The sequence below is a fragment of the Herpailurus yagouaroundi genome, unplaced genomic scaffold, assembly GCF_014898765.1.
Source record: "Herpailurus yagouaroundi ecotype Mexico unplaced genomic scaffold, PumYag 28, whole genome shotgun sequence".
Taxonomy (NCBI): domain Eukaryota; kingdom Metazoa; phylum Chordata; class Mammalia; order Carnivora; family Felidae; genus Herpailurus; species Herpailurus yagouaroundi.
The window spans coordinates 128250895-128268467 of NW_024412376.1; the positions used below are offsets into that span (position 1 = coordinate 128250895).

Below are 17573 nucleotides of genomic sequence, written 5' to 3' on the forward strand. Positions count from 1 at the left end.
AGTGATTATCCTAAGACTCGTCAATTTTGATTTATTACTTGTAAACATTTTCAGTGTTAAATTACTATTATTAGTCTTATAGCCGCAATTTTCTTAGTTTTCTTTTATTACAATTTTTTCTTTTGTCTTTGAGCTGTATTTTTTTTTGGTAAACATATATTTTATGCATGTATATATATATGTATATATATATTAAAATAAATATATATATATATTTATTTTAATTCCAGTTAGTTTACATATTGTGTTATGTTAGTTTCCAGCATACAATATAGTAATGCAACAATTCCATACATCACTCTGTGATCATCATGACAAGTGCCCTCCTTAATCCCCATCACCTAATTAACCTAGCACACCCCTCTGGTAACCATCAGTTTGTACTCATAATTAAGAGCCTTTTTTTGTTTGTTTTGTTTTGGTTTTGGTTTGTCTCTCTATCTCTCTCTTTTTTCCCTTTGCTCATTTGTTTTGTTTCTTAAATTCCACACATAAGTGAAATCATATGGTATTTGTCTTTCTCTCACTGATGTTTTTTGTTTAGCCTTATATTCAGTAGCTCCATCTATGTCCTTGCAAATGGCGAGATTTTATTCTTTTTAATGCATGAGTAGTATTCAAGTGTGTGTGTGTGTGTGTGTGTGTGTGTGTGTGTGTATCCCATCTTCTTTATCCATTCATCAGTTGATAGACACTTGGGCTAGTTCCATATGTTGGCTACTATAAATAATGCTGCTATAAAACACAACGGCGTATGTGTGCTTTTGAATTAGTGTTTTTGTATTCTTTGGGTAAATACCCAGTAGCATTATTGCTGGATCATAGGGTGGTTCTATTTTTAACTTTTTGAGGAGGCTCCATACTGTTTTCCATAGTGGCCACACCAGTTTGTCTTCCCCAACAACAGTGAACAAGGATTCCTTTTTCTCCACATCTTCACCGGCACCTGTTGTGTCTTGTGTTGTTGATTTTAGCCATTCTGCACGTGTGAGGTGATATCTCACTGTAGTTTTGATTAGCATTTCCCTGGTGGTAAGTGATGATGAGCATCTTTTCATGTATCTGTTGGTCATCTGCATGTCTTTTTTTTTGGGGGGGGGAGAAATGTCTGTTCACATCTTCTGCCCATTTTTTAATTGGATCATTTGAGCTGTTGTTTTATTAAACTCTTTCCTTAGTGTTTTCTTATAATACATAGCATTTATAAAGATTTTGGGTTTGTTTGTTTGTTTCTGGGTTATATTTTTTAATGGGTTTTTAATCAGTCTTTTGTTCTTCTCCCCATCCCTTCCTTTTGATTCATTGTATGAATAAATGTACAACCATTAAAAACAATGTTGTGGAAGAATACATACTGATATGTGGAAATGTTCAAGATAGGTTAGTGAGTGAATAAGTAGACTAAATAATATACTTTGCATATATACAGAGCATTGTGATGCATTGCAACATTATATATATTCATATTATGTTAAGTAATATACAATATATCTTTTGAAAGAAAAAAAGACTAGCAAAATAATGTCAAATTTATTGTGTGCTCAGTATTATGCTATATACTTGATTACATGAAAGCTCTATTACGTAGGCACTATTAATATTTATTGACTATATCAGCAAATACAATAATAATTTAAAATAGATTTCTACTTATGCTTGCCTCATTTCATTGCTAGTTACATAGGTTGTTTTCCACATCTTCTAATAGTAGGGATTGAATTAACGTTTACATAGGATATGGAAATACAGGCAACAGATATATAGTGTAACGTTCCAAAATCAAAATAATTCAATAATCTGATTTAACTTAAAATACATCATTTTCTTTCTTAGTTCCTTTCTGCATCCAAGGTACAGACTTTCATTTTTTTTTCAAACTTTAAAATATGAGAAATACTCTTATTTTCCTCTATGTTGTGAGCAAGCAAAGCAATAAGCCCCAGGTTTCTGATTTTTATGGTAATAAATAAGTACCATAGTCAGTGCTACTCAACCTCGCAAATTTTTAGGCAATTTAAAGAAGTCTTTACAGGGGCGCCTGGGTGGCGCAGTCGGTTAAGCGTCCGACTTCAACCAGGTCACGATCTCACGGTCCGTGAGTTCGAGCCCCGCGTCGGGCTCTGGGCTGATGGCTCAGAGCCTGGAGCCTGTTTCCGATTCTGTGTCTCCCTCTCTCTCTGCCCCTCCCCCGTTCATGCTCTGTCTCTCTCTGTCCCAAAAATAAATAAACGTTGAAAAAAAAAATAAAAAAAAATAAAAAAAAATAAAGAAGTCTTTACAAAGAAGCCTCTTGCACTCTTTTTCAATGTGATGAGGGATTTCAAGTATACATAATTTAATAATCACCATTGCTTCTTGCTTCCTGCTTCTTCCTTCTGTGTTAAATTCTCTTCTTAATTGAAAATACTCCTTGGAGGTTTGACCAGTGGGAACTATTTCAGTTTTGGTTTATCTTCAAATGTCTTTATTTCCCCCTCAAAATGGCACGACTGTTTAGCTAGGTTGGCAATTTTTTTCCTCTCATCAATCTAAGAATTTTATTTCACATTTATCTGGATTCTTCAATGCTATCAGAAACTTTAGTGCCAACTTAAATTTTGTTTCCTTGTAGGCAATTGGAATATTGTCTTTGGATGTTTGAAGTTTTGTGTGTGTGTTTTTAAAATAAACTGGTTATATTACAATGGATAGAATGTGGGTATCTTTCTTTCTATTTATCATCTATCTATCTATCTATCTATCTATCTATCATCTATCTATCTATCTATTTTAGAGAGAGAGAATGTGCACAGGGGAGAGGGGCAGAAGGAAAGAGAGAGAGAGAGAGAGAGAGAGAGAGAGAGAGCATCTTAAGCAGGCTCCACACTTAGCACGGAGCCTGATGCGGGGCTTGATCCCATGACCCTAGGATCATGACTTGAGCTGAAATCAAGAGCGATATGCTCAATCATCTGAGCCACCAAGGTGCCCCTGTATTTCTTTTTATATATCTTGTCTGGAAGATGCACTTCTTGAATTTGGGAAAAAATATTCAGATATTTTTTCAGTTTGGGAGAGTTCTCAGCTTTTAATGCTATGAATATAACCTCCCTCCTGATGTTTCTATTCTGTCTTTCTGGAACTCTAATTACACTTAGGTTGGACATTCTCATCCATCCTTTATTAATCTTTGTGCTAAATTCTGGTATATTTCTCAGGTTTGTCTTCTAGTTCTTTAGTTCTCTCTTCAGCAGTATCTAATCTTCTATTTTACTCTATTCACTGACTTTTAAATTTTATTGTTTATATGTAGTTTTCATTTCTAGAGGTTCTGTTTGGTTTCTTTTTAGATTGTCCAGTTTTTTTAAATTTATAGTGTGTCATTCACATGACTACATTTTTGTCTTTAGTTGTTTCATTCATACTTGTTTTTTTTTTAATTTTTAATGTTTATTTATTTTTGAGAGAGAGAGAGACACAGCCTGAGTGGGGGAGGGGCATAGAAAGAGGGAGACACAGAATCTGAAGTAGGCTCCAGGCTCCATGCTGTCAGCACTGAGCCTGACTTGGGGCTCGAACTCATGAACTGTGAGATCATGACCTGAGCTGCAGTCAGATGCTTAACTGACTGAGCCACCCAGGTGCCCCCATTCACACTTGTTCAATAGCCTCCATTGATTGTTCAATTGTCTGAAGTTCTCAGACTTTTAATACTGCTGCTGGTTATGGTTAATGATTCATTATTCTTTCTCTTAATGGATTGGGTTTATGGGTTTATGGGTTTATGACTTTAGGTTATAAACTTCCTTGGATTCAGGTCATGTCACTCTAGGACAATTTTGTGTTCAGTTTGACCAGGCATCCCAAGGTAATACTGTCCTGGGGCCAATTTTTATGTTAATATTTCATTTTTGTGGTTCTTGGATCACATGCATAGTTGTAATTTCAAACCCTTGGGAGGGCTAGAACTGTGGTAAAAAGTGCCCAAATAAATGCTTTGTTTCCAGCCAGAATCTAGGCAGAGTCAGAATGGCATCCTCATAATATGCCTGAGCTAACTGAGTCCTTGTTTTTTGTTGGGGGGGATCTTTGTTCTTCTTTGTGCTTCTTATGGATACAAGACTTCATTTCATTTTTTTTTTAACTTTTTAAATTAAGTTTATTTATTTATTTTGAGAGAGAGAGAGACAGTGTGAACAGAGCAGGGGCAGAGAAAGAGGAAGAGAGAGAATCCCAAGCTGTACCATCAGCGCAGAGCCCAACGTGGGACTCAAACTCGTGAAACTGTGAGATCATGACCTGAGCTGAAACGAAGAGTCGGATGCTTAACCAACTGAACCACCCAGGCACCCCTGCAAGGTTTCATTTCTTTATTGAAAATGATAGCTTCCTTCAAGACAAGGCCATTGTAATGTTGGCTCATGTGATATTCATTCATGTGATGTCATCTCATGTACTCACTGCTTTTGTTGTCAGTTTCCTACTGTCTTTCTGGAATCCTGAGATTTCCTTTTCTTGATGGAGAGTTCAACTGTTCACATGAAATAAATTTGTTTTAGTTTACAAAATATTTCTCAATGTTTATCATGGGTGGGCTTTTAGATTATTTTCTAATATTTCAGAATTCATTCTTTAAAAAAATCAATTTACACAAAAATTTTTAGTCACACACAAAAATAGAGAGAATAGTACAATGAATCTCAATATGCTGTCTCCCAGCTTACCCATATTGTATCAATTTTGTCAGGATCTTTCTTTTTTTTTTTAATTTTTTTAATGTTTATTTATTTTTGAGACAGAGAGAGACAGAGCATGAACAGGGGAGGGTCAGAGAGAGAGGGAGACATAGAATCCGAAACAGGCTCCAGGCTCTGAGATGTCAGCACAGAGCCCGACGCGGGGCTCGAACCCACAGACCGTGAGATCACGACCTGAGCTGAAGTCAGAATCTCAACTGACTGAGCCACCCAGGCGCCCTTGTCAGGATCTTTCTTAAAGCATTTTTTCCTAGTGACTTTTGTAGCAGAGTTAAACTTTCTCCTGTAATTACACAGAGGAATTTTGGCATTAACTAGTTTTTAATTATAATACTATGTTTCATAGTTTTAAGAAATCACCTAGAGAAAGCAAAGGCTTTATATAGCAGTATGTTAAACCTAATATTAAATACTTAATTCATCGTTATTAAAATTCACATTCCAACATTTTCCAATTATAGGAAAATTACAATGTCCCTACACAGACACAAAATTGAATTGATATTCCCCCTTGGAGTTTTTGTGTTGGGTACTCCAGGGCTTTCACTGCACCATTCAGATCTCTGCCTCTCTTTGTTTGTATTCTACCCCATTTGAATTTGGGCCAATCTCACTAATTTAAAAAAAAAATTTTTTTTTCATTTATTTATTTTTGAGAGACAGAGAGAGCACAAGTGGGGAGGGTCAGAGAGAGAAGGAGACAGAATCCAAAACAGGCTCCAGGCTCTGAGCTGTCAGCATGGAGCCCGACATGGGGCTCAAACTCGCAAACTGTGAGATCATGACCTGAGCCGAAGTCAGACGCTCAACCGACTGAGCCACCCAGGTGCCCCCAATCTCACTGATTTTTGACTCCGTTTCTTTGCTATTTCAACTTCATTCATTCGTGTACATGTTTAAGCTTCCTGTGTTTCTCTTTTTTGGCTTTATTATCCCAGGGCCCTCTACTCCAGTTACTTCCATCTTCACCCTAATGTGAAAAGGCAGAGAGTAGAGAAGTTTCAGAATTTACATTTTTTCTAAGGTCACATTTTACAGAGTCCTGTTTTTTGTCATCTGACAAGTGAATTGACATTACCTACTATTGTTGGTGACAAGTAGGAGAAAAGTACTCCCAGTTTCCTGTTAATATCTTCTTGATAAAGAAGAAACACTTCTTAATGTTCTACAAATCTCTTCAGTTACAGTTTGGCCAAATTCATCTAATGTGTTCATAGTAGGGATACAGTATAGCCATTAATATTTTCTTGAGAAATTCCCTGTGAGTCAAGGGCTCAAAATGACTGACTCGTGATGGGTGGGCTTTACTATGTGCACTATAATTTAGAAGCAGGTATAAAGCCGCAAATATTTCAGCACAATGTTTGGAACATTGGATCAGCAGAATTAGACCACCTTTTCTCTCCTGGCTAAACGTGAGAGAAAAGAGGCCACTTAACAATGGCAGGGAATGGGCTCCTTACCAGTCCTGTGTAGGCAGCTTCCCTGGAGAGATGTATGACTCTCTCAAGCTGGAGTTGAAATGTAGTTTGCACATACATCCAGTTTCCCAAGAGGAGACACTACTTTCATGCCATGTTTGAATGGGTGGACAAAGCCAGGGATGCTGTGTGTTTGGATATCTCTGCCTCTGACACCTTAAAATCTTAGAAAAAGATAGAAGTCCTCTGACTAAGTTGGAGGCCCCTACAGCTCTTAAACTGTCACCTTTAGTTCTTACCTAATGTCATAGAGAAATCCTGGGACTGCTGCTCAAATATCCCTGCGTGGAGAGTGACAGAGTTTTGTGGAGGGAGGACTCCTTTTCTAATCATTGACCAGCTTCATAAACACGCTGACCTGTATGGTTGCACAGAACTCTGAGCACAGGGCTCCACCCATTGTTTAATGCTCTGCTGTCGCTTTGTTGAAATTATTAACGATAATATAAATATTACAAATAATATAATATAAATAATATAAAATAATTTTTGAACAAGGGGCCCTATATTTGCGATTTACCCTGAGTGCCCTAAATTAGGTAGCCCATTCTGTCCCTGGGTTTTACTGTGATTGGACCAACTTCAGTCTCTTATTTGCCCTTGAATTAAGGACAGTGCCAAGCAATGTCATGAGTTAACAGTCATTGGCCAGTCAGGACCGCTGCCTGGAGCCAGGGATAGGGAGAGGTCTTCTAAACTTCATGGCTGATATTCCAATTAGAGATGAGGAAGTTGATACTGAGGATACAACCAATAAGAACTAATCCATTCTTCCTCCTTGTTGTTGAGTGGTTGCTTATGTTTTACTTTTACTTTCTAATCTTACACCGCCTTGTAATAAGATAAAAGGTATATTTGTTAAAAAGAAAAAGTATATCATATGCATCCCCAAAACTAAAATTTTCAATATTCCCTTTTGAGATTCCCTTTACAATCTTACTCCCTTTACAGTTGTATTCTCTGTAAAGTCTTCCTTTGTAAATTCAGAGAGTAAAAAGGTAAATATCAGCTCAGCTTGAGACTGACTTGTTACTGATTTTAAAGTTAGAGAATTCTGGGGGTGCCTCAGTCGGTTAAGCTCAGTCAGTTAAGCCTCCGACTTCAGCTCAGGTCGTGATCTCACGGTCCTTGAGTTTGAGCCCCGCGTCGGGCTCTGTGCTGACAGCTCAGAGCCTGGAGCCTGTTTCAGATTCTGTGTCTCCCTCTCTCTGCCCCTCCCCCGCTCATGCTCTGTCTCTCTCTGTCTCAAAAATAAATAAAGGTTAAAAAAAAATTTAAAGTTAGAGAATTCTGAGTGAGAGATGGTTATCTGAATGGGTGTTGTACAAATAGATTAAGAACCACAGTACTTAGCTGGTATAATGCAGACCTTGGTATTACAGATCTGCCCTCTCACATATTCTTCCAGTATTTCAATGTTGACTGTGAAATGGGGTTCCCAATAAAACTACACATGCTGGAAAGTCCGCTTAGATCTCATTGCCTTCGTGAACAGTGAAGTTTAAAACTAACCTCAAGTGAGGCACTGATTTTATAATAAACCCTACCCTCTATGAACATGATGTGTCACTAAGTAGTTTATTTATTTTTTTTTTCAACGTTTATTTTTTTTATTTTTGGGACAGAGAGAGACAGAGCATGAACGGGGGAGGAGCAGAGAGAGAGGGAGACACAGAATCGGAAACAGGCTCCAGGCTCTGAGCCATCAGCCCAGAGCCCGACGCGGGGCTCGAACTCCCGGACCGCAAGATCGTGACCTGGCTGAAGTCGGACGCTTAACCGACTGCGCCACCCAGGCGCCCCAGTAGTTTCTTATTCTCTCCTCATTTTAGAACTTATTTTTGCCATTAGTGGCATTAAAAACCAAACAGTTTTCATGTGTGTTAAAGTACATTTTGGGTAAATAAATAAAATGTGGTCTAATTTCAAATTCTTTAGCACCAAGACTAATGCCTATATTTAATAGAGAATACATATTTTCTCAATGAATAACTAATGTTTCAGCCTCGGTTTTTCTACCCATACACCATGGATACAAGTATTTCTCCTTTCTAGTCTACAGAGTTTTTGTGAGTCACAAATGAGTTAATCATAATAGTGAAAAGTTTTATAACTTACCATATGTGCTAATGAAAGGCATTATGTAACATCACTTAATCCTTATAATAACCCCAAATATAGTAATTTGCAGATGAAGAAACATAAATAGAAAAGTTCAGTAACTTGTGAAAAGCCACATAAATATGGAATAATAAAAGCAGGATTTGAAGCAGACCAATAGATATAATTATATAGAAAATGTTAAATCCCAATCCTCATGCTTCTCCTGGCAAAATTTGGTAGCTCATACGTAACTCTGATAATTAGTGTTGTACCAGCCAGGCACTTACATTTTTTGCATGTGCAAAAATTGGCAAGACATTGAGTTACCAATGCCCTTGACTATGTCTGTAAAGACTTTTTACAAATGCCACTGTTGACTCATGTGTTTTACTTTGTCTCATTGATTTTCTTTTATGAGAAATAAAATAGTTACCATATTTGGATTCAAAGATGTTTACAGAGTTGGTTAGGAGGCCAGGATCTTCACAGAAGGACCTGTCTTTAACTCTCTGTTCCTTCTTATCTTACTGTAACCCTTTTACGGATCTTCCTAAGTACACGAAGTCCTTTCATATTGGTTTGTGCCAGCAATTATTCTGACAAGATGTAACTGTCCCCATCAGTTATCTAGAATAGAGAATGGCTTTCATTATTCCATTCTGGTGATGTAGTCCTGACCTGTGTTGACTTTGTAGTACAGCCAGGAATAGATACTAAGCGTTCCCAATCCAAATGGACTCTTAGTAAGGACAGGTGAACTACTTTTAATAGCAAATTCACTGTTTCCTTTGAGAACGTTTAATTTTTGCCAGTCGTAGAGAAGCAGCTCTGTTGCTAAATCCAAGGAGAGTCATCAAAATATTCTACAATGAATGAAGTGAATTTACCATGTTTAAAATGGAATAGTATCTTTGGCAGAATTGTACGGAGGAAAAGACTAGGTTATGGGATCAGAAAAACCTGGTTTCGATTCTACAAGTTAACATCTGTGTACTTTTGAGCACTCTCTTACCCTCACTGAATCTATCTCATCATATATAAAATAGGAATAAAAAATCTTTCTCATAGGATTGTAACGTACCTAGAATATATATAACGTATATATTGTATATAACGTATATAATGTATATAACATACCTAGAATCATAAATCCAGCCTAGAAGGTACTCAAGGATCTTTTGTCTATTTTCTTACCTTTAAGTTGTTTTACTTAATACAAAACAATAAGTGGAAGGGAAATTTTAAGTATATTTAATAACAAGAGACAACTTGAATAGATACTAATAATTTATTTAGGCTTTTACTGTAAACCTATCTCAGCCTATCCTCTCTGAATTGTATGTTTTTCTTGCTGAAGGTACCAACACTGTTGAAATGATAGTTGAACATCAGCAGTCTGATGATTTCTGTTTTCTCTGCTATGGTGAGGTCTCGTGCTACAAGCAATTGAGCATGCTTAAGGGTAACAGAAGGTATACCTTTTACTGGAAAGGGAGGGCAGCCCTTTCTCTCTTACTTCCAACTGCTGCACTATATAGTCCAGAGGGGAGTCCAAGATAAAAATTAATCTAGTGAAAGAAACAGGATGGGATGACTCCCTAGGTCATGGTAGGTTCTAGGGAACAGATAATTAAAAACAATAGTTGCAGTATTAGCCATCAAGATTGGTGCCTTTGGGTCTGAGATATACTGGCTCATTCACATCTACTATCTTTTTCAGGAAGAAATCTTTTAGTGGGGACAATCTGTTCCATTGAATCTTTGCATTCATGCAGTGAATAACTATTGTCTACTCTTTGGTATCCCAGTGGTTTCTATCATTGTGGAAGAACGCTGGGAGTAAATAGATAGATGGACAGACAAGATTGTATGAGGTAGTCCTAATACTATAATGAAAATAAAATAGGATGATGTTATTGAGGGATATAGGAGCACTTTGGATGATATGCTTATGGGAATTCTTGCTGTCCTCTGAAAAGGAAATACCTTTTGTGCATGTGTGTGTGTGCAGGTCACAATGCCATATCACAGTAGCACACCAAATGTGAGTTACCTTACTATTTTGTACTTTTCAAATGATTTCTTAAAATTCATTTCTCAGTATTCTCAATATTGATTCTCAATATTCTTTGGCTAGGTGAGGATGAATTAGCCTTTTGATCACCTCCTCACTTCAAATTTAGTTTATCATCAAGTGTATAAACCCCAAAGCTGTGAGCCCTACAGAAAATAATGTAATATAAAATGAATGATACTGGTCAGTATACATGGGTGCATTATCTATGAATATAAATTCAGATCGATGACATGCCATTACATGCTTTTTAGTCTTTTCCTTTCATGGGCCATTAGGAATTATATTCTTTAAGATATGTTTTTAACATAATAACCCCTTTGGTGTTAGCCTGGGGTGGTTCCAAACAGAAGTTATTCAGAAGACCTAAGTTTGAAGATCTGGAATTTTCACAGAATGGCTCTGCATAACCAGGCAGATGTCTTAGCCTTTCTGCAATTGAGTTTTCTCATGTATACTATAGATGTGATACCACTTTAGCAGGTTGTGAAAATGAGATCATTGTGAACGAGGGCCTCTGAGTACCTGGTTTGGTGCTTGGCACCTGCTGGTTTTCAATACATGTCTTCCTGAGACTGAATTTTCCACTGATGTTTTTCACCTTTTTTGGTGGAGTCAAACTCTTACTCTCAGCTCTTTTAAGTAAGCATCTCTGCTTGTAGCACAATACATACAGTTGTGTCATTTTGAAGTTTACTGTCTGTATGATCACTCTGCCTGTGCTTATCTCCCACACTGAAATGTGTTTTAACCTCCCGCACCAAATGACATGACGGTCATATTCATGCAATGTGCTCGGAACCCCTGACCTTAGCACTCACGTGAGGCTGAATTTATGTGTTTATGTGTCTGTTTGTGTTCTGTCTGAGTATTATTTTGACTTGGATTTTCTTCTTCTCTGACTCCTGTCTTTCCCATTTTGTATGTTGAGTTTGAGGAGGTCGAAAAAAGTGTTGTGTCCTTAAGTTTTTGGCCGTGTCTCCTCTATGTTCTAGGATGAGAGAAATTCCACATGTCATTGATTGGCTTTGAAAAGGAAAATCATGTTTTGATCCTGCCCCACTGAGCTCAGCGCATTTTGGGTTAGATAATAAAAACAGTGGTGAAGTGTGTGTTTTCATGAAGAATGAGACTCTGAGCTAATGGCTACAATCTGGGCATTTGGGGGAAAGACTTCTTACACGGTTTGGGCAGTTTTCAGAGAGGTTTGAAAGAGACGTGACATTAGGCAGTGTACTTAGGAGACTAGGAAGGGCAGTGAGACGATAAGAAGTGAAGTCTCTGAGGTGACCTATGTGAAGGAAACAAGCAGAAGAGGAGGTCTGGAATCCTTCTGTGATAGGCTGTATTTGCTCTGTATTACAGATCAAAGGGTTTGTTCGGCCATTTTGTCAGAGATGCAGAATTATTGTTAAACATTGTTTTTATTAAAATGAAATTGGCCTTAGGTTTGGAGAGGTTTTTCCCTTTATTTCTTTGACTGGGAGTTACATATCAGAAGAGATGTTTCCTTTCTTGTTGAGCTCCGTTCCCTTGCCTTTATCCTCCTCAACATAATTAGAATTAATTCTTCCACTGTGTTTCCGAAACCTGAAGACTCTGGGTTCAAGTAGCAGCTTGCTTAAATAATAACCAAAATTTTAATTATAACCTTCTTTTTTTTTTTTTCAACGTTTTATTTATTTTTGGGACAGAGAGAGACAGAGCATGAACGGGGGAGGGGCAGAGAGAGAGGGAGACACAGAATCGGAAACAGGCTCCAGGCTCTGAGCCATCAGCCCAGAGCCTGACTCGGGGCTCGAACTCCCGGACCGCGAGATCGTGACCTGGCTGAAGTCGGACGCCTAACCGACTGCGCCACCCAGGCGCCCCTAATTATCACCTTCTTAAATGAAAAGTAATAAATCTTTATATAAACCAATAAGAGAATACAGAATTCAAAGAGCAAAATAGAATAGTCTCCTAATATCCCATCACCTGGATTCATATTAATATTTTTATTTATATGATACCAACCATGCAAATTTAGGGAATGAAGGAGAAAGAGAGGCTATGGAGGTGGTAGTGAGCCAATTATGGAGGAAAATGAAATCGGAGGCTCTGAGCTGACCCTGAACTGTTAGCATGGACAAGATTGGAAACCTTTGAGTAACCATGTATTTTTAAAAATAGGATCATGGTATGCAAATTGTTTTGTGACTTGCTATTTTTATTTACTACAAACACCGTTCTATGTGATTAAATAGTCTTCTAAAGCATCTTTCATATAGTTAAGTATTCTGTTGTTTGTTTCATAGTATTTTTAAGCAACTCCCATTGGTGAATGTTTAGGTGATTGCTATCTTTTTATTATAGGGGGCACCAGTGGGGCTCAGTCAATTAAGCGTCTGCCTCTGGCTCAGGTCATGATCTCGCAGTTCATGGGTTTGAGCCCGATGTGCTGATGGTGGAGAGCCTGCTTGGGATCCTCTCTTTCCTCTCTCTCTCTGCCTCTATCCAGCTTTTCCTCTCTCTCACAAAATAAATAAATAAACTTTAAAAATCTTAAAAAAAATTATAAATTATGCAGAGATGAAGATCCATGTAGATAAATCCATGTTCACAACCATGATTATTTCCTTAGGATAAAAGTATTAGAAATATCACAGTGTCAAAGGGTATGCATTTAAAACTTTTTTTTTTTTTTTGGATACATATTGTCCTGCCTAGCTGTAATCCAAAACAATATTTGCCAACTTATATGCCCATCAGCTGGCTGTGAGAGTGTATTTTTCTATACATTTGCCCAGGACACAGATGCTACCCCTTTGTGAATATTAGTAGCTTGATTTCATTATCATATGCATGCAGGCGCGTGCACACGCGTGCACACACACACACACACACACACACACACAATTTTCTGTATGTATGTGGGTGTCTAGAATCTAGAATCTAGAGTCATTCTTATTTGCAGAATGTATTTTATATTATGAACATTGTCAGTCTATCGTGTCAAATGAGTTTGCAAACATATGATTCTGTCATGCCTGCTCCTAAATATAAATATCTTGACTTCCCAGGTGCCTGTATGAACATCACCCACAGCCAGTGTCAGATGCTGCCCTACCACACCACGCTAACACCTGTCTTCTCATTTGTCAAAAACATGGAAATGGAGAAGTTCCTCAAGTTCTTCATGTACCTCCATCGCCTCAGTTGCTATCAACATATCATGCTTTTTGGCTGTAGCCTCGCCTTCCCTGAGTGCGTCGGTGATGGCGATGACAGGTATTTTGGAACCAAAATCATTCAATGATAAGAGTCAGTTGTAGCAGAAGTGACTGAGGGGGAATGAGATCATCCCAAGCTACCACCGTATATTTTTGTTAAAGGAGAAAATATCTCATGCCAGTCATAGCCAGTTGTAATTCTTTTAAACTAGATTTTTTTTTTGAAAACCTAGAGTAGTTTTATTTCTGGGAAGGAATTAGTCAGGATGTTAGGTTGAGGCGATCAGCTGGGATACTGAGTAGCTGTTTCAGTGAGGGTCTGGCAGAAGACAGCACACTCAAAGGGGTGACTGAAAAGAGTTTATTGAAGAGAAGATTTATGGAGGTGTGGACAGGTTAAGAGAACAAATAAATTATGAGAGGCACCAGGGTCTCATGATAGGGGGATGCAGTTCCACCACCCAGGACTTGGAAGGGGAGAAGGGCGGATAGCACCTGGAGAGAATTATAGCTGCGGGTAAGAGGTCTTCCAACAAGCCAAGTGCTGTGACCCGAGACAGAGGAGCACAGCCACTGCCAGCCCTGCAGGACAGAGAAGAAGAAATAAATACCCCAACCTCACTCTCCTGCCCTCTCCCCTGCCAGGACCTCCCACCAGATCAACTCACCCACAGCTATTGGGCAAGGGTGTGTTATTGATGTGAGCACAATGGATGAGATCCCAAATCTCGTCTAAATATCATCAGGTCCTAAGTGCCAAATCTCATCCTCTAAATCAGGTAAAGGTGAGACACTAGGTGGTTCTTATGGTCAACACTGGAACCCACAGCAGGTGAGGAGGGTGTGGGGTAGATGCAGAAGGGTAAACAGAGACTGTCTAGTGCTCTATCAAATAAGATTGGAAAGAATTTTCTTATTTTAGGTGTGAGGAAGCATTTGTGAGTGAGCATGCTTGTGTCCGTGTCTTGTAAGCTCATTTCTTTTTTTTTTTTGAGATATAAAATTGATACAAACATTATATTGGTTTCAGGCATACCACATAATGGTTCAACATTTGCATATATTGCCAAATGACCACCTCAGTAAGTCTAGTTAGCACTCACCACCACACAATGGCAAATTTTCTTTTTCTTAGAATGAGAAGTTTATTTTGCTTATTTTTTTAAGGTTTATTCATTTTTCGGAGATAGAGAGACAGAGAGACAAAGCATGAATAGGGGAGGGGCAGAGAGAGAGGGAGACAGAATCTGAAGCAGGTTCCAGGATCTGAGCTGTCAGCACAGACCCCGATGTGGGGCTCGAACTCACAGACCACAAGATCATGACCTGAGCTGAAGTTGGACGTTTAACTGATGGAGCCACCCAGGTGCCCCTAGAATGAGAAATTTTAAAATCAACTCTCTTAGCAACTTTTAAATGTACAATAGAGTATTATTAACTATAGTCACTATGCTGTATATTACATCTCCATAAATTATTTAGTTTATAACTGGAAATTTGTACATTAATTTGACCACCTTCACCTTACTGAAATAGCATAACTTCAATATTACATTATTATATTGAAATAATTTTCAATAAGAGTAAATCAATTAAAAGTGTGTTATGGAATATTTTAAATTTACTAAGTATACATCTTTAAAAATTTTTCAAAGCATGTACTAAATACAAAATTACATGGAACATCAGTTGTTTTCTGAATTAAAATGTTAAGGTATCTTTGGAATAGTAATGTTAGAATGAGATGCATTTTCAAGTGTAAATAGATTCCATATTATTTGCAGTATTTTTTTTTAATGTTTATTTTTGAGAGAGAGAGAGAGAGGGAGAGAGAGAGAGGGAGGGAGACAGAGTGTGAGTGGGGGAGGGGCAGAGAGAGAGGGAGACACAGAATCTGAGGCAGGCTGCAGGCTCTGGGCTGTCAGCACAGAGCCCCATGCAGGGCTTGAGCTCACAGACTGCGAGATCATGACCTGAACTGACGTCAGATGCTTAACACTGAGCCATCCAGGCGCCCCTATTTGTACTAATTTAATTAGTGTATAAAATGTGTTTGGAATAGGACACAGGCGTTTATTGTTTTAACTGGAAAATGCCTGAATGGCCACAGAATAAAATCTGGGTAAAACAGAAACAGTAGATTATTGTAGAAATAAGTAAAGAGCTATGATCAGATACTGTGTTCAGGAAAACATTTCACTCAAAAGAACCCTATGCAGAGCAGGCTTTCATGGTGATAAGAGTGAAGCAGTGGGAGCGTGACATGATGGTTGGATTAGTTTTCTAGAGCTGCCATAATAAATTACTACAAGCTGAGTGGCTTACACATTTATTCTCTCACAGTTCTAGAAACGAGAAGTCTAAAATCTGACAGGGCCATGCTCCCTCTGGAGATTCTGAGGGGGGCAGGGGACATTGTCTCCCTTTGTCAGCTTCTGGTAGTTTCAGGCTTTCCTTGACCTGTGGCCACATCACTCTACTCTCTGCCTCCATTTTCACATAGCCTTCTCTGTGTGTCTCTCTTCTCTTATGAGGACACTTGCCATTGGTTTAGGTAGCCCAAGAGGGTCTCATCATCTCAAGGTTCTAATTACACCCACAAAGACCTTTTATCCAAATAAGGCAACGTTCACAGGTTCCAGAAGTTAGGACGTGGACACATCATTTTGGGACCATCCATTCAACACACTGCAGCCAGTGAGGAAGCAGGGCACAAAGCCACACGTCTCAGCCTTATCTTGTACGTAGATAAAACAATGAAAGAGAGTGCATTCAGCTTCCTGGAGACTCTGAATTCCCTTTGGTCATCCTTATTGTAACTCAACCTCCACTCTCACTTCAATCAACTGTAAAATTTTAGTGATGCTACTCATAGCCTTCCGGGCACTTTTAGGTAAAATTTGTTTCTCTTCTGACCTGGTTCATCCTGAGAAATGCTCTAATATAAGTGTTTTCCATTTTCTGTTATAATGGATAATAGTTTATAGTCACTTTTCAGGTATACTTTGGAGACTTATCCTATTTTTTATTATTACATTTATTATTATACTTAACCTTATAATTACACTTTCAGACCAGTGCTTCCTGCTGTCATTTAGTGTGTGCATAGACCCAACTAGCTAGATTTAATAAGCAAAACAAGTTAATAAAGGTAAAATGTATTTTAGAAAATAGTTCAAACATTTTTCTTCTTTTTCACATAACATCATCCATTATACTAATTTTTTCTACTGTTCAAATAATGGAGCATTGCTTATATTCTATTATGGACAAAATAGCTGTTTGATAATATTTAAAATTTAGTTTAAAAAGATCTAGTGGGATATATAAATAGTATAGTTTTTAACCTGCCCCCTCAGATGCTCATTAACTACATATATAACAATGAACTTTAATAATTTCTATTTACACTAGGATTGCTATGAATAAATATGTGTATCATATACTATAACACAGGCTAATTGAAGTTGTGTATAATTTCTATGGATTCAGTGACATATATCTCAAACTATAGAGATTTCGCTGATAAGTCATTTGGGTAGTCATAAAAATATGAGTTAGAAGGACTAGCTTAAAAATATCAGCAAGTAACTAGAGAGAAATTCACAATTTCTGGGCCAGGAGAATAACAGTTGCTTCTGGATGGCTTTTTGATACACAAGATACAATTAAGGTGTCTGGAAAAGAAACCATCCACATGCTTTCTATGTGTAACTATCTCTCATTCCAACCTTGTTTAAATAATCGGCCTATAACATTATCAAAGCTGTAGGGAAGTCAGTTTGCCTTGGAAGGTCCAGTTTTGCTTGTAGAAGACACCCAGGAGACCTGCTGATGTGGGGTGATGGTCACTCCACTCACATCTTCTAATACTTTGTAGAGAAACTCTGTGCTCATGGAATGAGTCCTTAACATTAAAAACTGGACATGCTTGCTATTGATTCTTTTCCCCCTCTGGAGTATTAAT

General features: G+C 37.9%; 1 protein-coding gene across 1 annotated transcript in view; it reads left to right on the forward strand.

Annotated features, from left to right (window-relative positions):
* The window catches only part of CORIN (corin, serine peptidase), a 262182-nt gene that overhangs the window by 66695 nt on the left and 177914 nt on the right, over nucleotides 1-17573 (forward strand). The window contains 1 exon segment of the mRNA XM_040484427.1: nucleotides 13457-13664. Coding sequence (XP_040340361.1) covers nucleotides 13457-13664 — 208 coding nt within the window.